The sequence below is a fragment of the Momordica charantia genome (genome assembly GCF_013281855.1).
Source record: "Momordica charantia cultivar OHB3-1 chromosome 9 unlocalized genomic scaffold, Mcharantia_2.0 BLBB01000009.1, whole genome shotgun sequence".
Lineage (NCBI taxonomy): Eukaryota > Viridiplantae > Streptophyta > Magnoliopsida > Cucurbitales > Cucurbitaceae > Momordica > Momordica charantia.
Window position 1 is genome coordinate 7,457,404 of NW_028275167.1, and position 26,694 is coordinate 7,484,097.

The 26,694-nt window shown below is 33.6% G+C and overlaps 2 protein-coding genes and 1 pseudogene across 4 annotated transcripts; 1 reads left to right on the forward strand and 2 right to left on the reverse strand.

Annotated features, from left to right (window-relative positions):
• Positions 1-534: 534 nt before the first annotated feature.
• LOC111022834 (NADH:ubiquinone oxidoreductase, 17.2kDa subunit) lies at positions 535-4,064 on the reverse strand. Its single transcript, XM_022300103.2, has 9 exons — positions 3,694-4,064; positions 3,332-3,388; positions 3,093-3,145; positions 2,914-2,965; positions 2,405-2,470; positions 2,266-2,325; positions 1,886-1,928; positions 1,418-1,462; positions 535-1,202 (listed from the first exon to the last, which is right to left on the reverse strand). The coding sequence occupies exons 1-9, from the start codon at positions 3,803-3,805 to the stop codon at positions 1,139-1,141; spliced, it is 552 nt and encodes a 183-aa protein (XP_022155795.1). The 5' UTR covers positions 3,806-4,064; the 3' UTR covers positions 535-1,138.
• Positions 4,065-13,705: 9,641 nt separating this feature from the next.
• Positions 13,706-19,216, forward strand: LOC111022853 (RNA-directed DNA polymerase (reverse transcriptase)). Of its 2 annotated transcripts, XM_022300133.2 has the most exons (6): positions 13,706-16,234; positions 16,318-16,460; positions 16,721-16,894; positions 17,079-17,154; positions 17,663-17,838; positions 18,728-19,216. In XM_022300133.2, exon 1 carries the CDS (start codon positions 13,879-13,881, stop codon positions 16,180-16,182), a length of 2,304 nt encoding a protein of 767 aa, XP_022155825.1. In that variant the 5' UTR covers positions 13,706-13,878; the 3' UTR covers positions 16,183-16,234; positions 16,318-16,460; positions 16,721-16,894; positions 17,079-17,154; positions 17,663-17,838; positions 18,728-19,216. The 2 variants fall into 2 exon arrangements, with proteins under 2 accessions (XP_022155825.1, XP_022155823.1); XM_022300131.2 differs by having other exon boundaries at positions 13,706-16,460.
• A 1,074-nt stretch (positions 19,217-20,290) lies between these two features.
• On the reverse strand, positions 20,291-23,962 carry LOC111022855 (palmitoyl-monogalactosyldiacylglycerol delta-7 desaturase, chloroplastic-like; annotated as a pseudogene). The gene is made up of 4 exons (XR_015787011.1): positions 23,640-23,962; positions 22,144-22,490; positions 21,560-21,666; positions 20,291-20,802 (listed from the first exon to the last, which is right to left on the reverse strand). The product of XR_015787011.1 is annotated as a palmitoyl-monogalactosyldiacylglycerol delta-7 desaturase, chloroplastic-like (transcript).
• Between the last annotated feature and the right edge of the window lie 2,732 nt (positions 23,963-26,694).

The following is a 26,694-nucleotide window of genomic DNA, read 5'->3' on the forward strand; positions in this document are numbered from 1 at the left end:
TGTCGAAGACTGAAACTAAATTATTGCATCAACCAGGCATATTTTATATTTCATTACTACTATAAGCAGATTCGTGACATGATTCAACATTTTTCTCTTCCACTTGTTTCCTTAAGCTTAGTTGATATATTTCATTACTACCATAAAGCAGATTCATGACATGATTCATTCTTCCACTCGTTCCCTTAGCTTCAAGAGTTTATATATGCATTTTATTCTAATATGAAATTCTTCTGGGGAATTAAGACACGAAGTTGTAAGTTCAAATCATCACCTCCCCTTGTTTCCTCAAACTAAAAAAAATCACACTTCGAAACAGGATTCTAATAATCACCAAAAGGGACCCTAGTAAATATTATATATCTTATTCTTATTCTGATTTCAGAACGTTTTGGCAAACATCAACAAGATTCTAATTTCGATTCCAAAAAACATCTGGTAAACATCAAGGAAATATATCATTCCAATTTCTACTACTAAGTAAATGGGATCTAAGTGATTTAATTTATTATGTTACTTTATGGACACAAAAAATGAAGGTGAGAAAATTTTTTCATACTACTTTATTACTAGAAATTTAACCCAACAATATTGCAAGCCAGAGCACAGACATAATAGTACAATAACAGCATTACAATGAATTTCTGGTGGCTCAACCTGAGCTTCAGACCATTATTACAGTGAATTTCTACCAATCTGAGAATAAATAAATTTAAAAAAAATGCTAATCAGGTCTTAATCATCAAGATTAATATCTATCTATCCATAGTGGCTCTTCCTCCGCAATGCTTGCTACTGACAATTGTTCGCTAGTTTTCTCGGCCTCTCGAAAAGATGGGGGAGGTCAAAACTTCGCAAGTATTCTTTAGGGATAATCATTTACCGAAGTACACAAAATCTATATTATACTGCTTTCATGAGACCAAACACCACACGACCATTTGAAATTCAAGGCAATGCAGAGTGACAATCTTGTTGTAGAAAATTGGAGGGCAGGTATCTGCTACAGTCAAGTACTACAAGGGCAGGTCCTCGAAAAAAGTTTAATGTTAAGCAATCGAATCGAAGCGTACCAAATTGTTGTATATAGAGGTATTGAACTAAGTGTTGGTGAGTTCTGTTGAAGGGCAACCCCCATTCATGTTGGCGGCTGCCATGTTCCTGGTCTGAATGTTTGGCCAGATCCCACAGGCTCGGAGGACCTGAAAATAAAATCATGGGAACTTTTTTATACATAATTAACGTATGTTATTTTTTCTTTAGCCATATAAAACACAAGCCAATTGTAAGAATTTCTTATATATATCTAATATTGAAATGATTTCTATGTACCTAATATTGACATATATGAGTCGTGAGTGTGAGCTTTTGACAAATGACAAGCATGTATCCTGACAAAAATGAAAAATCAACTTACTCTGGAATTGGTTTCTCTTTGACGGCTTCTTTTTCTTTGGAGTTTCTGTGGTTGAAGCAAAGATAAATCCACATTATAAGAGGAACGGTTAATTGGATTTAAACACATTGCATTAGAAATTAAATACATTGCAGCAAAAATCTTAAGATGCTTTAACCCCAATCAATGCCTAAAAACATCATAATATCGATTACCTAGCAAATCTCGAGACAAATAACACCTGATTTGGCCCATTTCAAACTATTAAAATTGAACTCCTAACATACTACTGAAACAACTTGAGGAGTAATGAGAAGAAAATAAAATAGAGAAATGGCAGAGGAGAGCTACATGGAAAAGAACATCTAAGAGATTTCTACCAATGGAGTGACTATAAAATTGAGTAAAAGAATATAAGAAAGAGCAAAAAAAATTAACTAATATTTATCTCATTCAACAAGAAAGATTAATTCAAAATGAATGACTCACCTTGGGCTATTCCTTGCAGCCGATCCTTCTTCATCTTGGGCACCTTTTTGTGCAAGAAGTACCAAAATAAATGAACCATCGTTAGCATCCAATCAATAAAATATACTCTGATCCAAAAGAAATGACAACCATCAATTTTGGAGAGAGTACCAGAAAATAATCATCAAACAAAAGAAGAAAAAAATTAGCTCATTCTAAGTTCTTCTGGTAAATCAAATACTTTTTTGCAAGTGCTATAAATGAGAAGTCCGGATTTCAATCTCAATAGCCTTTTAACAAAATCAAATTTGTTGAGACAAAGGCATTGCCTTTTTCTCTTGAGGATGGAGGGGGAAGGAGAGTAAAGGGATAAGAAAATACATTATTAAATCATATGATACCTTCTGAACCAGTTGGAAATTGTCGAATAAAGCTGTTCAAGTCAGGACCTGCAACTTGATCTATGGAGCAAAAGAGTGTTAGCATGGCAATATGCGGCAAATGAAGAAAGCACTTTGAGTTTGTCAACGAGCAACTGACCAGCGCTGATGACTTTCCGTAAATTGCCTTCTCTAGAGTTTCTTTCCATCTCTTGTTTCTTGAGAACTAAATTAAACATAGATAACCACCAATAAGACCTTGTTAAATCAAAGAATACGAATGACATGATTCTTCTCCCAGAATCAAATAAAATTCAATTTGAACTACTAATCATATGTTGATCACTTCAATACCTCATAGTAAAATTAGGAATGGGATGGTTAACAGAAAAAGAGTGGAGCTAGATGAATGTCCATTAGAATCTTAAAGCATCTCATAAGAAGATCTACTAAGGCAGATAAAAAAAATTTTTGGAAAGAATATCTCAAATAAGATTATTAAGTGGATCATCTGGCAATTTCAAGTACAATGCATCCCTTTCTGCCTTTACATGAGTCACAATTTTGACAGAGAAAAGTTGACAATTCTAAATACATAATGTGGAAAACATGTTTTGCCATGAACAATCCAAGGAATAAAAAGAGGATTATATTAAAGTGTCAACATACGGGTAACATTTTGTCGCACACGTTCACGCCTAGCTTCCAGCTCCATCATTTCCTGAAGACAATGGCAAAAGGACCATCTAAATATCAAATCATGAGTAGCACACCAATTGCCAATCTTTTGATCAATCAAGGGGATGGAAAAGAGATTCAGTTGGTCTTGGAAGAATCTATTGAGTTACCTCTGGGGTTGGAGCCTTTTTACGCTGCCCATTTAACCAACATATCCATTCCACTACAGAAATAAACATATACGCAATCATCATTCCTCCAAAACTACATATCCAGCACATCTGAATAACCATTCAAGTTTCCAAAATTGGTATTTATATATTAAACCCCGATTTACAAAATGACACAATCAGATGATTCAAATAAAAGAAGTGTCCAAGATGAAAGATCTTGAGCTAGAAATGGTTACCTGGAATAGACGTTGGATCATCCTCACCCTTAAACACCACCCATCTCTTCTCTTTCACTAGCAAACCAATGAGTGAAAGTAGTATGAGCTGTATACGTACAGTGATAAAGGTTCATCATATAAGTAACAAACGCAAGTATTTTCTCTCTATATCCCTAGAATATCGTCCATTTTAGTTTCAAATAATAAAAGCCCAATTGATTATACAATCCAATATTCCAATTCAAAGGCATACACAGAGCTCAACACTTAGTGGAGCATAAAAACTCGGCTGAAATCTAGCTAGAGCAAGAACCTCATTCCAATCATGTGCAGTGTGTGTTTGAAGAATGTGCAATTTAAGGGGATATAGAACTACTTACTTAAACCATCGATTTCTTCTTTTCTGAAGAAGTATTTGTTTCCTGATTTGTCCACTCCCGCCATAGTTCTACTGCTGAAGAAGCTGGCAATTTTCCCGAAAAGCTTCGACATTATCTTCCTTCCGAGCACAGTTTTCACGAAAATTACAGAGCACTCATACCCTAAAAGATCTCCTCTTCCGCGTCGAGAAAGATTGTGATCTCGGTTGGAAGGTTGTAAAGGAAACAAACGCAAATTTGGGTTCCGATCGCGCTCTCTCTCAGTTAAAAACCTTGAAAGATCCCTCGAATTCGTTAGTCTTGTTCCCAGAGATGACAACGAAGAAGAAGAAAGAAAGTGGGAAATTGACTCAAATGACCCTTCAAGTTTATGGAAGGTTCAAATGACCCATCCGTTCAAAATGTGCACAAATGATCCACTTGAATATTTAATTAAATTTAAAAGGAAGCAAAATTACAGTACTACCCCTAAGTTCAAAAAATCAAAATGTTATGCTCTCCTTTTCTCTCTGTTTTCGCTTCCCCTTTTTCTTGGCAATTTGTATTGAAACAAAGTGAAAGAAATTGATTTAATCATCGAGGTAAGTTTCGTTTCTTTTACATTGCTCCGTTGATTTGAATGGTTAGGGCTTCGTTTTTTGCATGTTGAGGAGTTGAATGGTTTTTTTCAGTCGATTCTGTTTTCATATGTGTAGATGAACGAATACATGAATGTTAATGAATATATTAGGTATTTTCCATCGATTTCGTTGTCCGATTTTACTTTTTTTTTCGTTCCATGTTATTTGTTGATTTTTCCTTTGTTATTGTTCTGTTGAAATTGAGGTCTGTGAGATGTTACGTTGATAGTAGTTCAGTTGTGTGGTGGAAGGTTGAAGAAGAAGAAGAAGAAACGTCACTCTTGTTAATTCTCTGTTATTTTTCTCGGGTTCGACCTCGGGCGAGGTTCAGCCCAAGGTATTTGAAGAGGCTCAACCTCGAGGTTCAGACTCTTCCCAATACCTCTGGCTCAACCTCGCCCAAGGTCGAACCCAAGAAAAATACCAGTAAGCATAAACTCTTGAGCGACTTTCAAATTTCAATCCTTGCTCGAGGTTTCTAAGCATCTGGAAAAGTCCTCGGTTTCAACCTCGGGCGAGATTGCACCCGGGAAAATTTTCAGAGGCCTACTAGAACCTCGAACAAGGTTTGAAATTTCTTCCAAACATCGCTCGAGGTTGAGTGTCTTACAATTACCTCGGGCTCAACCTCACCCGAGGTCATTCCCGAGAATTTTGACAGAAACTTAACAAACCTTGAGCGAAAGAACAAATTTTTTCAACCTCGCTCGAGGTCCATCTCACTTCGCGCCAGTTTGTCCTTCTTCTTCAACCTCCCACCACAAATATTATAAATAAACCTCACATCCCCACACACAGAGACTAGAGACCTCAAAATTGACATAATAATATACTCAAGAATCAAGAACAAGGAACACACAAATAGTAATCAGTTTTCCTATTTTTCAAAACATGAAAGACACAAGAAACAAACTTAAATCGATGCAATGTAATTCTTGTATTCGTTCGTCCAAACACCGGAAAACAGAATCGATGGAAAAATAAAACATTAAACTCCTCAACAGCGATGAAAATCGAAGCCCTAGCATTCAAATCAATGGAAAAGAACAAAAATTAACAGAGAAGGAGATGGAACGAAAGTGATTTCAAACGGAGAAGACGATGGAACAAAAGCGATTTTGAACAGAGAAGGAAAAGAGAAAGAGACGTTCGATAAATGGTTTGATTTTTTGAACAGAGGGGTAATTGTGTAATTTCATTTCTTTTTAAATTCAATTAAATATAAAACTGGGTCATCCAAGCACATTTTGAAAGAGGAGGTCTGAGCATTCCAAAAACTTATGAAGGTCATTTGAGCCAATTTCCCGAAGAAAATGTAGAATTAGTTAAACCTCAAATGGTAAAATTAAAGTTAAAATTATAGAAAATACCTTAATATTAAATATTGTTATAATAAATAAAAGAAATTAAATTTTGTTAATTTTTAATTAAAAAACATTATCGCAGTGAGGAATTTATAATTAGCTAAAAAAAAAGGGTATACATATATGATTTCTATTTCAATTCTATATATTTTTAGTAAACAAATTTTTACTTCCAATTCTAGAAATTCATGGTAAACGTTAAAGGAATAGCATTTTTATTTCGATTGATTCCATTGATGGCAGGTGGCAAGCGTTTTTAAGTCTCTTCCCAGTGTTTGATTTCTATATAAATTCAATATTATAATTTTAAGCACTTTTGGATTTTTTTTTTCCATTTCAATGTTCTTCCAATTTTCTATATATGGTGAAACTTCTTCGGTTTTTTTGGTTGAATGGCCCTTTCCCATAGTCCCAATTATAGGTGTAAGTTGGTCGGTTCGAGTCGGTTTCCGTAAAAACCCGACCCGACCCGAAAATGTTCGGTTTTTAATTGGTTTGGGTCGAATTGGGTCGGTCTGATTTCGGTTTTTTTTTTCTTCTTCTTCACACTTTGGGTTTCTCCTCATGAGCAATAGAATGACAAAAAAGCAAAAAACAAAAAACAAAAAAAACCATTCAAATAAAACTTTCCATCTTCAAACCTTGAAAATAAAAATCCATATTCCAATCTAACCAAAACCTAGCTTCAAAACCCACCTTCTACAAAATACATCAAAACTCATCTTCAAAATCAAAATCACCTTCAATATACAAAAAAAACCCAACTTCAAAATCAAAATCACCTTCAATATACAACAAAAACCCAACTTCAAAATCAAACCCACCTTCAAAATATAACAAAAATACACAAAAATCCACCTTCAAAATAAATAAATAAAGACCTCCATCAAAACCCATCTTCAAAATCAAAAGAAGATATATAAAAAAAAAAATCAAAACAAGAGAAGAAAGAAAATGGAGGTTTTCCCACCGTCGTGAATCTTTGTCACTGTCGCCTCTAATTTGTGTTGAGGGGGGAGGAAGAGGATTCAAGGGAGGGAGGGAGAAGTGGGAGAGAAGTGGGAGGCGACTGATTGAATAAAGAAAGAGGATGAAGAAATAGGGTAAGCGGGGTTAGTTTTTAAAACCCTCGGTTGGTTGGAACTGAACCGAACCGAACCGACATTTGAAATAATCGAATCGAATCCAATCGGTTCGGGTTCTTTCACCCCTAGTCCCGATATATGTTTCCACCTCAAAAACTTATGTTTTTTAACCACTTGCTGACATCATTTTCATGTGAAATGATGTATTTGTCATCTTTTTTTCTTGAATTTCTCTACTTTCTTTATCCTTTTCGTCTCATCTCTCCTCACTCCTCTCCATTTTTTTCTCTCTCTTTTATTGGTAGAAGAAAGATGAAGAAAAAAAATCTCTCTAGCTTTGCTCAATCCATTTCCCTCTTCTCCATTTTTTGCTCTTGTTATTTCTGATATCTCGTTTTCCCCATCTCCTCTCCCTACTGTTGAGAATGACAATTGAATTGGAATAAGTCAAGGAAATGTGGATGGTTTAGCATACGTTGTGGAAAGTTAAAGGAGAAGAAACTTGCCAAATGACATATTGATGGCCCAAACTTTTGTGGATTTTTTATTTTTTAGATTCAAAATCTATTTTTGGCCACTCCCATAGTATAAATATGGATCATTTCCTTCCAAATCAATCATCCCCAATTCATCACATCTCTCATATGCTATCCCTCCATTACATTGTTTTGCATCTTTCTACTACCTTAAATTGAGCATGAAATTGATTCCACTCCCATTCCGACGAGTGCACGTATACGTGGGAGGTTGTGTTAACCTTGTTGGATGTGTTGTCCTAAACTCGTAGTTTGTATTCATGTTAAAACAAATTTATATTCAATAAAGTTTTATTCAGTCAATTTTTTGTTGAATTCATAACAATGCATTATCTAAATCCAATAAACTAAACATCCAAGGTTATTGTCATGTAACTGGGACAGTATATATACTGGGTATATATTTGATAAACCCTCGATATACAAGTGAATAATGTCCCGGGAATAACCTAAACGGTTTATAGTATATGGATAAGGTTGTGTACCTTATCTTGGCAACACTATGGATATGACCCACTTTGTAAATGTTATAGACGACCCGATCCAGGTCGTTCGTGTGGAGACATGCAAGTGGGGGTATCCTATACAATGAGTTTGTATAAGACCGGACCACGAAATAACGATCTTTAGATGTAACACCATTGACTAACAGATTGCTATTTCATAGGATGACCAGACAACTCATTCTCAATCGTGAGTGAGTTATGGACTCCTGCCGTGAGGGCTCGTTCTTTAGTCTGTATGGGTGAGAGTGGCCCGAGTCACCGACTCAACATTCCTACCATTTTGGGGACGAGACCGAGTGGGGAGCTGGGAACATAACTACACAAGATGGAATTCACTCCTCCCCGACTTTAGGGGAGTAGATGAGTGTTCCATTTAGTGCTGACTCCGGGACTTGAACAAGGGGCCCCACCCTCTCACTAGTCCGAGAGGGACTTTCGGTTATTGGTCGGATCTTAACCGAGTTATTCATTAGAGGATCAGCGATACTTAAGGTACAAGATGTAACATAGGGGTAAAACGGTAATTTGACTCATCTGTGGTTACGAACAGAAGGATTGACTTGCCATTAATGGTCGATATTTGTGGACATAGAAATATTCTACAGTGAGAAGAGTTCAGCTGCGGGTTTTTAGTGGAGTAACCCGTAGTTAACGTATGTTGATTAAGGGGGTTAATGAGTTTAACCAATTAATCTCGTAACGTTGGAGCTTCTGATCTATAGGTCCATTAGGTCCCCTTGCTAGCTCGTAAAGGGTGATTAAGAATATTAATAATTGGGAGGAATTTGAATTGTTCAAATTTAATTAAAGAGAATTTGAGTTAATTGTGTATAACACAATTTAATATAATGTATGATGATACATTATAAAACTATATATTATGAGAGAATAATGTGAATATTAAAACTAGGTTAAAGTTTAATGTGAATTAGATTCATATTAAATACTATAGGTCACGAGGAAAATGTATATTTGAATATGATTCAAATATTTATTGGTTTAATTAAATATGGTTTAATTTAATTATATTTAATTAATTAATTAAATAAGGTTTAATTAATTATTAATTAAATTAAATATATTTAAATAAATAAACATATATATATACACACACGTTAATTATGTTGATAAGACTTGATTAAAGGCTAAAAAGAGTAGTTTTCCCTGCTTAGTTGGGAGTTAATTATGATGGAAAATGTATGTTAATACATATAATTCATGGAAAATGTGCATATTTCGTTATTAAGGACTAAGGCAAGTAGTTAGAAGCAAATAGAGGCTAATTGATGAAAATTTGTTTACTTTGTAAGGAAAATTGAAAATTGATGATTGCAATGCGTCATCGCACGCCAAGTATTTCCAGATTATTAGAGGGATGCGCCAGCCACATTCGATGCGTAGATTGCCAAAACGGGAATAACAACTTTTGACCAAATTATTGATCCAAGATTTAGTTTTACTCCTAATATCTCTTCAACAACTAGTGGTTGTCAACTTCCCTTGAATTTCTCAAATCCTTGTTACTTCCATGACCCGTAAAGGTTACTTCCATGACCCGTAAAAGGATCCTCCAAGCATCACTTCAAACTTCTCATTTTTGATTCCATGTTTTAGTTCTTCCTTTCCAATTGTTATCAACTTTAGTTTTTGAGTTTTTATTCTAGCATTTCAGTTTTGTTCTTTATTTAATTTTCTGCAATTATTCTTTGTTTATTTTATTTCAATTCTATTTGTTCTAATTTTGTACTTTCATTTCCATTTCAATGAAAATGCATCATTTTGTTATCTTCTCTTGTTTTGTTATTTATTTTACTTCCATGAGTAGCTAAATTGTTTCTTCAACCCTCCTACGAATGCTTTAGTTCTTATCATTATAAATTACATCTATGAGTGAGCACGGCGTATTACGCTCCTTTTGCTTATCTTGATTGATACAATTTATCCAATTGATTTTCTTGTTTACCACTTGTTTAAATCACATTAGTTTGAATTTAATTCTGAAAATGTTAGAGTCAAACGGATATCAAGGTAAAACGGAAAATTACTTAGAAATAAGAACTAAAACAAGATCCTAGACATAGGCTCTCTTACCCGTTAAATATAAGTTGGAACTTGATTTATTTAGGATTCTAGAGTTGTATAGACATATGTAAACACTAGCCTAAGCTTCTAAACCAACCAAAAATGGTATGGAATAGAAGTTGAACTAGTTTGCATAAAATGAATTTACTTACGGGCACATTTGGTAGATATAATTCATCATTTTAGAACTAAAATAAATGGGAGTTAATATCATTCCAATTGCCATTACCAAAGTAATTAGTATTTTTGTCATTAAAAGATATTTGTGGCTGGTAATTATTCCAAAAAAGACTATTAATTCTGCAACAAAACCGCTCATACCCGGCAATGCAAGGGAAGTCATCGATAAGATACTGAAAGTCGTGAATATTTTTGGAATTGGAATAGCCATTCCGCCCATTTCATCGAGATAAACAAGACGTATTCTATCATAACTTGTTCCCGCCAAGAAAAAAAGCGCAGCGCCAATAAATCCATGAGATATTATTTGTAAAATAGCTCCATTGAGTCCCGTCTCGCTTATAGAGGTAATAGGGGTTGGCCTTTTAAATTCTATTATTTTCTTGTCTTTTTCGTGTTCAACCAATTTCACCAATTTTTATCACAACCTCGATTGCTCATTCCAGCATTTTACAAATTCAATTTTAAAAGAAAACTTCCTTATGAAGACGAACTTGGAATATTTCCAAATTATTACTTGCGACAGTGTGCACTTGCACTTACCCTCTAACTATTAAGCAGAGGCACAACATACGTTAACATAATTAACCACTCCCCAACATTTTTTGCTGGGAAGTGGTGAGGTGGAGAGTGGGAATTCTCTCTCTCTTCACTCATACGTTAAAACCATTGTGGCTTTGTGGTTTTGGTTGGTGGTTCTACTATGGAAATTTTTGCATAGAACACAGAGAATCCCTCTCTCTCAATACCTTTTTTTTTTGGTTTTTCCGTGTACATTTTCTTCCCCAAAAGAAAGGATCTCACAATCCGTTCTTGATCTTTGAGGATAGCAAGGTTGCTACGTGGTAGTGTCCAACTTTTGAGTTCGTGCGTTCGGGAATGCTTGTTCGTGCTGTCACAAGATCCGTGCTCAGGGAAAACCATTTGCCAATGGTCTTCAAATGTGAGTTTTTCTCTTCCGCAAGAGGCTTAACCTCATTATTAATAGAAATGCTATGTTTTTTAAAACTGGTATCGTTCCTTTTCTAATTCGAGTTGAATCACAAGCGATCAACCGCTTCTTCTGGGGATTCGATCCCTTCAAAACTTGGGGAGCGTACCGACAATAAAACAATTTAGCACCAAGGTCATGCTGATTTTGCTTTCGAGGCAGTGGTTCCGCCCACGGCATAACGTTTTTAACTCCCGGTTCAATTTTGGCCTTTATGTCCCAACTATTTGAAAGCAAAACTCCATCTACCCATGGCTGCTACCCGATCTGGAAAGGTCCTGCCAGACTTGTCAAATTGGAACCACACGACGGATCCAACTACTGCCAGTGGTCACAGAAGTTACTAATTTTCTTTGAGCAGTTGGAGATCGACTACATTTTCACTACCAAGGACGATGCAGGTAGGAGAAAACACGTTATCGGTAAATGACTGCAATTTCAAATGTCGGACGACAAATCAGTGATGGATCAGGTTCATCAATATGAGAACCTAGTGGCAAGTGTGTTGTCTGAAGGCATGGACATGTGCGAGATTCTTCAGGCCAATGTATTGCTCGAGAAATTTCCTCCTTCCTGGAGTGATTATCGCAACCGCTTGAAATATAAGAAGAAGGACCTGACTCTGCAAGAGCTTATCAGTCACGTACGGATGAAGCCAACAAGCTAAAGGATAAGCTCTCTTCTCAATTTCTAAATTCAGTTAAAGCAAATTTAGTTGAATCTTCTAGTGCTTCCAATGACAGGTTCCAAAACAAGGGGAAGCAAATTTCAAGGGATAGAGCTCAAAAGAACAAAGGTCTTCAACCCAAAAATACTGGTGGAAGAACCGAGAAATTGAAACTGGAAAACCCGGGCACAAATCCTATCAGTGCACCCAGAGGAAAGATAGGAAAGATCAAAGGACTGCTCCACAAGCCAACCTTACAGAGATAGACGATATCATTATCGCTGTGGTTGTGGAAGTAAATCTGGTGGACAACAAATCTGACTGGATTCTTGACACAGGAGCGTCTGCTCGAATCGTGACCGAGGTCATTTTCTTCCTTTCTCGTATTTTGTTCTATTTTTCAATTCAATTTAATGTATATTTTCAAAATTTTTGTTTACTTATTTAATTCAATTTAATGTATATTTCCCCAAATTTTGTTTTTTGTATTCAAATTAATTAAATATATATTTTCCTAAATTGTGTTTCATTTTAATTCAATTTAATGTCCAAATTTTGTTTCCTTTTATTCAATTCAATTTAATATATATGACATTAGGATTAAAATTAGAAATAAAAATTGTAATTTATTATCTAACATCGTGATTCATCAGCTGTTGCAGAATCTTGCCGCCATCGCAATGAGTGAAACAAATCTCTATCTAAGTAATTATTTTAACAAATGAAACAAATATCTATCATTTAATCTATCCCTAATGGAATTCAAATTTAAACTTTAATCCATTTATGTAAAAATAATATATCTCTCATTGAATCTCTCCCATAATATTAATTATAATTCAAATTCAAATTTAAAATTTGAATGGTGAAAAAACAATCTCTCTCTCTCGTTTTCCCTAAACCTCTTCCCAAAAATCTGCCCCATTTTCGTTCATCTCTCTGCTTCTCCCCCCACCGTATCACGTGTTCTTCTTCCTCTCTGTTATTCACGGCGATGGTCGAAGCAATGAAGGGCGGTGACGACATGGACGCAAACTGTTTTTCCGACCGAAGATCTCTCTCGCTTCGAATCTCACTCTCGCTCTCGCTCTCGCTCTAGATCTCATGACGGGGCGGTGAAATTGGGTGGTGAGGTGGGAGCGTAATGTATTTTTAGAGGGGGCATGAAAAAAAACTGTCGTGGTACGGTCTGTAACTAGAACAAAGGCGTGGGGGGCGGCAGGGATTTTAGATAGAGAGAGAAAAACCCTATTTTTAGGGGGAGAGGGTGAGACATTTTTTTTTAATTGTAATATATTGAGATAGAAGAGCGAAAACGAAAAAAATAAGTAGAAGAGAGGAAGAACATATGCAATTTTTTATTTCACCTCCAAGCTACTTCTGACCTACCATATGCAACTTTCTGTAACTGTATAACCACAATGACTTATTCATATCAGACATTTTCTTAATTAAGTTCGGAGTATTTGTTATTTTTGTGCAAGTCACTCATGGCGTAGTTTGTTCAACTAGATGGAAGGATTTTAAATTTATAGCTAACATAATTCGACATCAACATAACGTATGTTGAATTATAAACTCAAACCGATAGAACCAATCTAAAAAAGTGAGCTAATTTAAAAATTAGTTTTTGCTAGAACTTTTAACATCTCCCATTCTCCTATTTTTGCCATAGGATTTCTCATTCCCTCGTCCTAGCAACTAGAAAAATGTTGGCTTTTTCACCAACAATTCGGTCACGTTCTAGGTTCACAAATCAACAATTTAAGTGTCGCATCATTTTAATATTAGTAAACCAAAATGAATTTAGGGACCATTTATTAAGAGCAAAAATGTCTATTTTGAAACTTCAATGATCATACGAACACTTATTATGAATCTTAGGGACGAAAAATGTTCCCTTTGAAACGGGACCAAATAATAAATAGACACCCGTCTAAAATCTCACGGTGATAAAAAAGAAAAAAAAAAAGAGAGTGTATTTTTAGAGAATTAAATATTTCTTCTATTCTCCCAAAAAAATGAAAGAAAGAAAAAAAGGAAAAAATCTTAGAAATCCGTCTCCGGCGAGTTCTTACCCACCCGAGCAGCGGCAGCGATTTCTCTGCGCGGTGGAGATTGAATCAATTTTGAACCCTCAAATCCCATCTTCAGATGTTCATCCCCCTTCGAAAAATAGCAACTCCATTGAAATCCATCCTTTCAACTTCCTTCAACAAACTCTACTCCGATCTGCCATTGAAGCATTCCCCTCCTCTGCACAATTTTCCCTTTCAACATTCTACAGAAACCCTCACATGGCCCGAACTCAAGGCTCTAGTTCTCAGCCGATTCACCCATGGCAAGTTCCTCGACCTCCTTCAAAATGTCGTCGCCTCTCCCTCTGTTCTTCTGACCGCCTCCCAAAATCTCATCACTCCACCACCCCCCAGCAATGGCCTCAATGCGCCGGACCCGTTACCCATTCTCGATTTGGTCTCCAAGTGCTTTTCCGTTGAGGAGATGGCTCGGGAGCTCTACGAAGATCGTTTCGATGTTGGAGCCTGCTGTGTTCGGATGGACCAGAAAGGTCAGTCTCTGGTCTTACCTAACTTGAAATTGAAGGTCTTAATTGAGGCTATTAGGATGGTGTTGGAAATTGTTTATGACGAACGATTTGTGACATTCTCTTATGGCGGCCGTGTCGGTATGGGGCGACATACTGCGATTAGGTACCTGAAGAACTCGGTGCAAAACCCTAGTTGGTGGTTTACTGTCGCATTTCGTCGCAAAAAGTTTGATTCTGTACATGTACATAAGTTGTGCTTATTGGTAGAAGAGAAAATTAAGGATCATCTTTTGATTTGTATGTTGAAGAAACTGTTTGAATTGGAGGCAATTCAAATTGAATTGGGTGCTTGTTATTTAGGAAGGGGTTTTCCTCAGGAAAGTGGGTTGTGTTCAATCTTGTGTAATATATTCTTCAATGGCTTTGATAAAGACATTCAACAGATACGTCTTCAAAAGAATGAAGAAAATCCCAAGTTCAGTCTGGACGAGATTGTTTCGTTTCATAGTCCGGTGAAAATATATGCTGTTAGGTATCTGGATGAGATATTGGTCATAACATCGGGGTCAAAGATGCTAACAATGGATTTGAAAAGCCAGGTGCTAAAGTATTTAGAAGGGAATTTGGAACTGGAAGTGGATCGAATGAATACTGCAATTCATAGTGCTGTCTCGGAGAAAATTAGTTTTTTAGGAATGGAACTACAGGCAGTGCCACCTTCAGTTTTGCATCCACCAATGTCAGAAAAGGCAATTAGGGCTCGAAAGAAGTATATTAGACAGAAGGAAGTTAGAGTTATAGAATTGAGAAATGCCCGCGAGAGAAACAGGAAAAAATTGGGATTGAAAATATTGAGTCATGTGTTCAAAAAATTAAAGCAAACTGATGGGTTTAAATTCGAATTCCAAATAGAGAAGGAAGTTAGAGAAATCTTCAGAAACTGGGCTGATGAAGTGGCGCAACATTTCTTTGAGTCTTTGGAAAATCATGCAGAGTGGCACCATGCGCTGTCAGCGGGTGATTTTCTCTCCTTAAAACACATAAGAAATCAATTGCCAGAAGATCTTGTGAATGCTTATGATAGGTTTCAAGATCAGGTAGACAAACACTTGAATCCTGTAAAGGTAAAATATGTAAAGGCTAGGGAGGATGAAGAGAAAAGAGTGGAGGAAGAACAAAAATATGCTAGAAGGACAGTCGAGGACTTAACAAGGCTATGCATCAAAGTTGATGCTCCTATAGAGCTTGTTAGGAAGGCAGTCAAGATGGTTGGGTTTACAAATAAAATGGGTCGTCCCCAGCCCATCAGCTTGCTCGTTGCTCTTGAAGATATTGATATTATCAAGTGGTATGCTGGCGTAGGAAGAAGGTGGTTGGATTTCTTTTGCTGCTGTCATAACTATAAGATGGTAAAAACGGTTGTAACTTACCATTTGAGGTTTTCTTGTATTTTGACATTAGCAGAAAAGCATGAATCGACCAAACGGGAAGCCATGAAACATTTCAGTAAAGATCTGAAAGTCTTTGATTTGAATGGCGACGAAGAAATCCACTTTCCAACAGAAAGAGAAGTGAAGATGTTGGGAGATAGAATGCTTGCAGACCCATACCCTGTGGATGGGACTTTATCTTTGTTTCTGATAAGATTAGCCATTGATGAACCTTCATGTCCTTGTATTGCTCATTTTTGCAATAGAACAGACTCTATTTTATACCGGGTCCGATTGTTGCAAAGGACTCTTAATGTGAATTCATGTGATGGAGAGAAATGGGTGCGAGGGATGGGAGTGATTCATGAAAGTTTAAATCAGAGATGCCTTCCTCTCTGTGCTGATCACATCAGTGACTTATACATGGGGAGAATCAACCTTCAAGACTTGGATTGTACCTTATCATTGGATATGGACTGAGTGTAACTCATTTGACTTCTGAGTTTGTTTCATCCTCCATGTCGGCAAGATGGTAATGAGATATTTTATTCTTAGCCACTCACTTGTTTTACTTTCCCGGAATGCAGTCAAGTTATTCAGTTTTACAAATATCAGCGAAGCACTACCCAAATCAAGGAAAGGAAAAGGGGGTGCAAACAGTTTGGGTCTGAAAGAGAAACCAGATGAGAGACACTGAGAAAGAAGACGTGACAAGATAATGTGGTTTGCTCTTCTCGAATCAACGTGACAGAGACAAGGTAGACAAAGCTTATGTGACTGGAAATTTTTTTGTTTCAGATAATGGGGTTCGATCTTCTTGAATCGATGGGCGTTACAAAATTTAAATAATTGAAGATGAATTTGTATCACTAGGAAAAAATTCAAGGATTATTTAAATATTTGATTGACTATTTTATATCCCAAAATAATATTTATAATTATTAACTGTAAGAAATAGATAATTGTTTTTTAAAAAAAGGTTTTGCTTAACATCTCCCTCTCCTCCTTTTCGCCCCAGGCTTCACTCGCACCAGCAACCAGAAAAATCTAGGCTTCTTCCTCGCCTCTGAAACCTTTCTCACTCGACAGCTCTCTGGAACTCTCTCTCCTTTTGCTCTCGAAATAGCCGCCCTTCGTTATCTCAGGCATTCGATTGAGGTCGAAGTAGTTTGCCCTCGCTCTTGTTTGCCAGGTATGTGAATGACATTCTTCATTAATTACTAATTGATCGATCTTTGTTGTTCATATATGATGCTATTTTTTATTTTAAACGATTTGGTTATATTTGATATATTAGAAAGGGTCCAGAAATTTGCTGTGTGAAAGCAAGTTTTCAGTAATTGGTAACAAGGAGCTTTTGTTTCTTCCCTCGACAGGAATCAAGAACACAATGGAAAGGACTCAATGCTAAGTTATCAGCTAATGGTTGCAAGAAGAGGCATGCAATTAGAGGTGTTTTTCTATTCTACTTTATTTGTTTTTGGTTGCTCAGAACTGGACAAAGAAAAGAAAAAAGGAAAAAAAGAAAAGAAAAGAAGTGGAATACACAAATTTGATTTCACATTTCTCTGTAGTAGTTTTAGTTACTTGATTTTGGTTGTTATGCAGAAAAATATTTGAACAGAGAAAGTCACTTTCAATACCTTCTGGTATTAACCAAAGTTCTTTTTGCGTTCTGTTTCAAGTTGTTTTTTTCCCCTTCACAATAAAAAATCTAAATTTTTCTGGTCGTTGTCTCTTTTCTTCTGTGCTAAGTTGAAAAACTGCTCATCCAAAGGGTGCATAGTAATGATACATTGATTATTGTCGGTGATACTGGAAGTGGAAAAACTGACACATGAGATTCTATCTTGTCTATTTGAAAGTTACAATAACATTTTAGTACCTTGTTTTGCTGAACTATTTTGTAATGAGATATAATATAGATACCGTAGTTCCTATTTAATGCTGGATTTTATAGAGATAGGAGAGCTATTGGGGCGACCCAACCTCGCGGCGTGTTGCTGCTGTAACTGTAGCCAAAAGAGTTGCTGAGGAACGTGGCATCGAGGTGGGCCAAAAGGTTGGGTATTCTATCAGGTTCGAGGATCTAGTTCCACAAGAAATCAAGTACATGACCGATGGTCTACTCCTAAGGTAGAGTATAGAAACTCCATAAACCTCATTTTCAAAATGCCATTTCAATGTACACCCAATGAGATGAAGTCATTACTATTTTCATTTGATCCCATTTTTCCTATGCACGTATCACGTATGTATATTTTGAAAGTGATACTTGATTTCGAATTTATGTTATTTCCCACTTTTTTCATCAGCATTTGGTCATGAGTGATAAATAAATGGTTGAATTACAAGTTTAGTCTTTGAACTTAGAGTGTGTCTAACAAGTCTTAAAAATGAGACATATTAGACACAATTTAAAAGTTCAAAAATTTATTAAATACCTTTTAGAGTTCAAGGACAATTTTACTTGAATATGATTTGTTCTATAGGCTGTACTACTGCGTCCTTTGAGTCCTAACTTCTAAAAAGACTGATCTATTGGACGAAACTCTAAAAGTCTAGGACTAAACTTGTAATTTTAAGATAAATTTGTTTGGTGATAAAAGCATGGGGTAGATATCCTTTCTAAAATTCTAACTGTGTTGTGTCTTTTTGAGATTTAGAGAAGTCATGGTAAATATATATATGGTGCAATTTTCTAACCAATGTATCATGTTACTTTTATACACTTCCATAGAAGCATTGTTGGACCCTTGTCTTTAAAGATATTCGGTTGTCATTGTCGATTAAGCTCCACGAGAGAACGGTTAATACTGATGTATTGCTAGGAGTTTAGAAAAAGGTGCAGAGAGCAGGATTTATTTCATGGGTATTATTTTTCAAGTTTGTTTTTGAATGTACACCCAAATCTACTTTTATATATAGTTTGAACACCCTTTGAATATGTTCTTAGACAAATTCATCTGACAATTTCATTATATTGCCACACATATCTTGTTAACTAGATTCATATCATATGCAGGAGAGTCCTGGTGGTATACTTGCATTTTTGACTGGTCAAGAACAGATAGAGTCTACGGAAAATCTTGTAAAGAATAAGATTCAGAAGTTAGCTGAAGGCAAAAGGAATTCAGCACTCATTCCCACCTGGAGTTGGTAAGGTAGTTTAAGTATACATTTATGATAATCTCTCCAAAAGTTCTCACCATATTTTCTCTCTGATACTTCCATTGTTCTTCATCTTTCGAAGATTCAATGTTGTTATTATTTCTTGTGAGAAAATTTTTAGTTTGAGAGATTTATGTACTTCAATTTCATCCTCCATTCGAGGGTTTTTGTTTGTAAGATTTTTTCTTATAATCTTGTAAGCTTATATTTATAAATCCATTCTTTGAGAGTTTGTGAGATGTACCGATTGGACTTTAAGTTGTGGAAAGAGTCGGTTCTTCAATCGAACACCCAAGAAAAGCTTGGGAAGTGGAGTAAGCTGGTGTTGCCCAACCACTATAAATTTTCGGTGTCAAATTTCTCCAACCCTGTCATATTTAATTTTTGTAATTAATTTTATCTATTATATTATGCATGAAATTAATTTTTATAATTTGGTCTTCATGTTTATGGTTAATCTTTATATTGGAATTGATTAGAGTGCTTGAAATGTATTTTTAATTTATTAATTAAGTTATGTTAAAGTAATTTATTTGTAGAAAGTGTGTTAATTTGTTTAATTGGGCCTATTGTGTTACAAAAATTTGTTACAAAAATTTATTAAATTTCATTAAATCTTATTCACGTCCCTCTAGGATTACTATATCGATCGAACACTTATTTTTATTACTTTGCATATATGGTTAACTTTGGAAATCAAATGATTTTTATGGTATAAATAATTTAAAATTAAATATTATTTAATTTCATAAGTTAAAAATGAAATATCCTTTACTGTTTTCAATTTGAATATAGCTAATTCGAGAATTAGATTGTTTTTTTTTTTAAATTTAAATATGATAGCTACAAATTAAATATAAATCGAACAAGTCCAAAATAAATTAATATTCTTATCCTAAAATTACATATTAAAAATTAAATATATATTTTGAACTATTACTTTTAAATAGGGATGAATGAAGATAATAAGATATTTTAAAGAAAGTTATATTTTTATTTGTTGTAAAAAGATTAATTTAAATAAAATATTGTAAGGGGCAGGAAGTAGTAAGAAAAGTATTTTCTGTTAAAAGAAAAAAAACACCGAGAAAAAAAGAGAAAACCAAGAAAAAAAAAAAGAAGAAAGAAAGAAAAAGAAAATGAGAATGTGTTAAGAAAAAATAAAGAATTCCAACCACTCTCCTCAAAGACTCTTGAATACTTAATTAGTTCGAGCATAACGCAATAGTTAAGACATTAGTAACCTTTCTACCGGTCAAATATTCGAAACTTACATAGACATTTACTCATATAAATGAACGCCAATAATCACGTGTTGTTAACTTTCTATTAAAAAATTTACCAAAAATGCTAATGAATGATAAGATCTAAAATAAATATTTACAATTTAGGGACAAAAATAGAATAAGAGTCAAAATTAAGACAGAAAGATAATTCATGTAGCATACACAACTACAGTAATAAGATCTTTAATATAATATTTGGATTACAATCTCTTTCAAACAACAATCATTTTGCTATTTCACATTCTCAAAATATGAATGGACATATTTTGATATTTGATCACACTCTATATAGAATATCCAATACTAAAAATGATCTTATTATCATGCCTTAATTACTATATAGGCTTAATTAAGATAGTCGGTTTTGGTTAGTATTGCCTATTATATTCTTAATATATAGAATAGACAATACTAAAAATTATCTTTGAGGCGGGAAAAACTTTATTTCTTGTAGTGTTTCAATTTTTTGTTGTGCTTTTTAGAGGGTAATTTCACATCGGTTGCAAGTCCAATAGCTCGAAGAAATATAATAAAATACCAACCAAAGTCAATCTGCCACCATTTATGACCATGTCTTGCTGAATACTCGAAAGCATGATGGTTATTATGCCATCCTTCACCAAATGTAACCAAAGCTACCATCCTGAAAAAAAAAAGGGAAAAAAAAACTTTTAAGAGTTCAAAATCAATATTTTACTTTCTTATTTTGTGTTGATCTTTATAAAAATTTTATTTTGACTCATTTATGTTCATTTTATTTGATCAATAGATCTCTACAAAAATAATTTTGAACCACATGTAGTATATTTTAGGTAGGAAGTTTCATGATAGATTTGAGTTTTAGTTAAATTATTTAACAATTAAAGATTAAAATATTTTGTTTTACGAAAAATTTAGAGGCTAAAAGTAGACCTAAAACGGGACATTTAAAAATTTAAGAAACAAAGCAAAATAAATATCAAAGCCAAGTGATAAAAAATAGGACTTAAATACCATATTAGATCATCCTTTTAACTTCCGCATCAAGAATTAGGTTTGACCCAATTTAGTAAAGTAAAAATATTACACGACATGTTGTCTTTTCCATTCATTCCTTTTAGGATCAGTTGCGGTCTTACAAACTTTACCGATAGTATGAATGAATATGTTACTTCATATAAATGTATAAAAGATGCTAGCTACACTTAAAAGTCGAGTACTCTACCATTGAGTTAGCAACCCAAAATATATATATAAAAAATTCCTCTCTAGATACAATTGAAATCAAAATGAAAAAAAGAAATTAAATTACACGATGTAAATCAAAATATTTCAATTAAAAAAATCACACAAAAGTAACTTTTTATATTACAGAAAATACAATCAGACCATCATGTGAAAAAGAGGGGAAAAAAGGTTACCAATTGTTCTTAGACAAATCGCCTGTGTCCCACTGTTGCTCTCCCCATATATGGCATACCGAATTCACCATAAATGTTATATGTAAGCTTACTGTAATCCTCACACACTAAAACATTAAGGAGTTTAAGTAAACAAATTATTTGATCGAAGGAATTACATAAATATTATATATCATAGAAATAACATAATTGAGATAAAATATATATTACAACAATAATAGTTAAACAAAATTACAAATATAACAAAAGATAGCACATATTTATAATGTCTTTTAAAAAAAGGGTGAATAATTTAATGTAAGATAAGTTTTTGGAAATTATTATTATAAATTATAGTTACATTCATAAAAAGTACCATGTTTGAAAATATTTTAGAAAATAGAGTTATCCAATTCAAATTTTCCAACTATGTCATATTTATAATGACTAATTTTCAAATTTATAAAAGGAAAATGCAAAACAAAAATCAGTCACAATATCTTACATGTTAGGTTTAAAAATTATATATTGAAATATTTTTGTAAAAATTTAAATTTCTTACACATTAATAACAAAAGAGGAAAAAAGGAGTGATTTTATTTTACCATTCCCCAAATAATAAAAGGAACTCCTCCAACTGCGTACAACAAGACTGCAAGAGCAATTGGATGAAGAAAGTACGTTTTCTGCATAAATCTATAGAAGACTTGCTTCTCCAAATCTGGGACATTATCTGGATTCCATGCTTCAAGAACAACATAAAAATGTTTTTCTCGATCTTTCCAAAACCATTGGAATAGTTTGGACAAACTTTTTTAGTCAAAGTATAGGAGTCAAACAACCATGTTATATGGCTGAACCAAAATCCTTGAGTTGGACTGTGTGGATCTCTTTCAGTATCAACATATCGATGATGACATCTGTGTGTGCTCACCCAATCAATTGGATCACCCTAAAATTTATAAAACAACCCATTATTTCAAAACATATTAATAAATGTTATTGTGAAATTTGGTAATGTTCTATAAATAGCCAACCTAACTCATTCTTGCATGTTTTGGCAAGTTTAAGTACTTCCCCAATTACGGTTGGATAGTAATTTGAAATATAATTTAAAAAATTTTCTCATGCATTTAGTTGTGTAGAATTATCCACTATATTATATCACCATGGCAGATGGCGGCATAGTTAGTTTGTGGTCAAATCGGGATACCCACCTCCTCGGTTTGAGCTCGTAGAGCATGTAGTCAGGATTTCCCTCCATTCGAGGACGAGTCCTGCAATGTCGGTTATAGTATGGATGATCGTCGATACCTCTCGATTACAGGAAATCTCTAGTGTTAATCTACATAACATCAATTCCGAATTATAAAAAAAAAACCCATCATATTATTCCAGCTTTCTCAAATAATTTCTTTTGAATTACTTTTTTCCCCGCAATCTCTCTCTCTCATTAATGCCCTTCTTCTTCCTGCATTCTCTTCCTCCCCCTCCATTAATATGCCATATGCAAATGCATATGCATTCCTCTCGTTCATTAATGCATCTCTCTCTCCATATTCTCCCTCTCTTCCCTCCCATGAATTATCACAATTCACAATTATCTCTCTTTTTTAGTCTCTCTCAATGTCCATAACACAATCGAAACATCTATAGACTGATTGATCGATCGGTCGGTCCATCAACTTAAAATAATTGGTTTTTAAACCCTTTCTAATTGGTCGATGTCGGGGTTGGTTCAAGTTCAATTACAGTTGATATCGATCAACTTTCACTCCTAGATGCCTGAGTTTTAATGTGTTATGTAAATAATTGCATATATAATCATTTATAAACTACAAGATAGGGGTAGAGTGAAAATTTTTCTTAGGAAAGGGTAAAATTGTAGATTATACCTTTTAATTTTAAAAATTTAGGGGCAAATTAGAGAAAAACTACCTCCTCTTGAAAAATGGAGCAATAATAGATGAATTTGCAATTTATATTAAATTGCTAGGGGTTAGAGGTGTAAAAGAATCCCACTACTTTAAAAGTAAGATCAAACCAATCCAATTCGGTTCAAATAAATTGAAACGTTTACAGTAAGGTCTAGATATCGAACCTGGAATGCATGAGCTGCACAATAAACAAGCAAATATTCAAGCCATTTGGGAAGCTTGAAGCTTCTATGTGCAAGATTTCTATGGTACGAAACACTAATCATTAAACCCGTAGTAGTAGCTAATCCAAATGCAACCCAAAAGGCTTTCCAATTGAAATGGAATGGTGCCAAAATACAAAGGAGGTGCAAGAGGATAAAAGGGGCAAAAACTGTCCTCCTCCTCAACATCCTCCTCTCAAAGGGGCTTGGAGGAGGCTTCACCATCTCCTTTGGTTCTTCTTTTGAGGCTTCCATTAGAAGTGCTTGTGTAAAATAATATTTGAGTTGAGAGTTCCACCATGAATTTATAGGCCTCTTCCCACCTCATTTTCTTGGCAAAGTGGACTAAATTTCTAGAACAAATAGAGATTCATACATTAATAATCCATTTAAAATTGTAACATGATAAAAAAATAACAACACCAACCACATTTCTAAACTTTAAATTTTGATAAAAAAATAACAACACCAACCACATTTCTAAACTTTAAATTTTGAGACAAAAATAACAACACCAACCACATTTCTAAACTTTAAATTTTGTTTGTGATATATACTAACCTATCAATTTTTTTCTTTTGAAATTTAAGAACTTATTAGATATTATATTGAATGTTTAAGGATCTATTATAGATATTTTTCAAGGTTTAGGGACCCGTGAGACAACTTTAAAATTCGAAGACCTACTAGAATCAACTTAAAGTCCAAAGACATTTAACTCTAGAGCACGTCCATCTCTTTTTTTTAGGTACAACAAATTGGGAGTATGTGAATTTGAACCTCCGACTTCAAAGGAAGGAGTAAGTGCCAATTATCGTTGAGCTATGCTCATGTTGGTTATGAAATTTAAATAAAATAAGGAGTCTTTATGTCACATTACAGAGGGACTTATTTAAAAAAAATACGTCATCTGGGGACTTTACTGGGACCGACTTCTTTGAATGGAATAATGAACTACTGTAACAAATGTTGGCTTTTGGACACAATATAAAAGATCTTTTAAAAGCATATATTTCGTCGGGGATGATTCAGGCGAATAGAATAACTCGGTTGAAGCGTACTGATCATAAGACCGAATTGATTATCTTAATGCATAGAACACGTCCATCTTGTGTTAGGTAAATAATTACACCACATATAAATAATGATTATTCTAAGGTTTAAATGAGAAGTGATTTTTATATAAATTATTTTAAGGTTTACTAACACATTTTTTCCAATGATTTTCATATAACTCAAAGTTATTTTGAAGGACTAATATTTTATTTCAAAAGTAATTTTAAAATAACTAAATTATAACCTACATTTGAAAAATTATTTAACACAAATTCATTAAAGTAATTATGACGAAAAAAATGATATATATAACTAAATAATCAATCTCAATAGTTTAGTTATAGAAGGTGAGAGACAAAAATTTTAAAAAGAGAAATAAATTTAGAAAGTGATGGGTTCAAATTTAGAGAGATTATAGAAATTTTAGAGAACAAGCCAAATTAAAGATAAATAAAGTAAAAATTTTAGAAAGGAAAAAAGAGACTTTTATACAAAATTTTAGGTGAAAATAGAGTGAAATACAAACAAATTTGAAATTTAGAACCATAACTAATTTAAAAACTAATTCCTTCTTATTATTATTTTACTAAAGATGACAGGGAGATCACCACAATAGTTATTGATCCTGAAATCACTTATAATTATTGCCAAACATGTCTATTTTAAAATAAAAATGAATTTAACATCAGTGAAAGTGATTATAATAATATCAAAGTTACCCTTATTTTTTTAATTTTAATATACAACAAATATGGAGATGAGAGACATCTTTAAAAAAGAAATATTACATGCGTTAAAGTCGAGTTATGCTCATGTTAACAATAATGAATATTGATTAACATTTAATACACTCAATTTTGACACAATCAACGCAAAAGACGTACGTAAGACAGGAAAAAAACTTCAAATCAACACTTTATATTGGAGTAACTATAAAATCTAACTAGTATTTAGAAATATTGTATTCAAATCCTATTTTCATTCTAAATTTTAATGCTTATTTTATTTTAGTTAGAGCTCGTTTCTCTATTTCTGATTTCTAAGTTTTTTGTTTCTAATATTTTAGAGGGTGGTTAGTAATTGTTTCTATTTCTCGTTTCTCATTTTAGAAACATTTATAACATAAAGAATTTGAATATTTAATATGAAATTTTGATTTATATGTATATATATATATATTTTTCTTTTCTTTTTCAAATTTAAAATTCTAGAGAAAAAAAAGAAAAAATAGTTATCAAACATATATTTTAATTTCTTTTTATAATAAGAACAAAAGATAAAAAATAATTACCAAATACAGTTATATATATTTTCTTTTATTAAAAAGAAGAAACGACAGACATGAAACGAAAAGTAAGAAACAAAATAGGAAGGGTACTTGAGGAGACTTTAACTTTCACACATTTTGTTTTTTAGTTCTTTAAGATTTATAAGAAAATATTTTAATATTTGTCATTAAATTTTTAATAATTTATTTTATAGAGATCTGATTTTTTGGTTTTTGTTTTTATTTACCTATAATCCATAGATACGTTACATGGACAACTTTTTAAAGCCACATATAGGAAAGTTAGGTTTCAAGTTTTCAAATGTGTTTATATTTGAAGTATTAATGAGAAATAATGAATGTAAGACAAAAAAAAAAAAACTTTTAAGGCACAAAACAAAATACCTAAAAGTTGAGAGACTAAAATAGAAAATTGAAAAGTTCGAAGATCAAAATGAATATGAAAATAACACAATTTAAACCATAATCGATTCATAGGAAATTTTTTACACTTTTTTCATATACGTCATCTTACTCTTACTACAATATCTAAAATAAATACTAAGATATGTACCCAATCTCATCTACTCTCTTCCCGACCTCTTGTCACAAGTGGAGACAACATAAACAATAGCTTAACAGTCAAGACAACTACTTATTCCTTTAAGAACGGAGTTTTGGTTGTATTCAAAC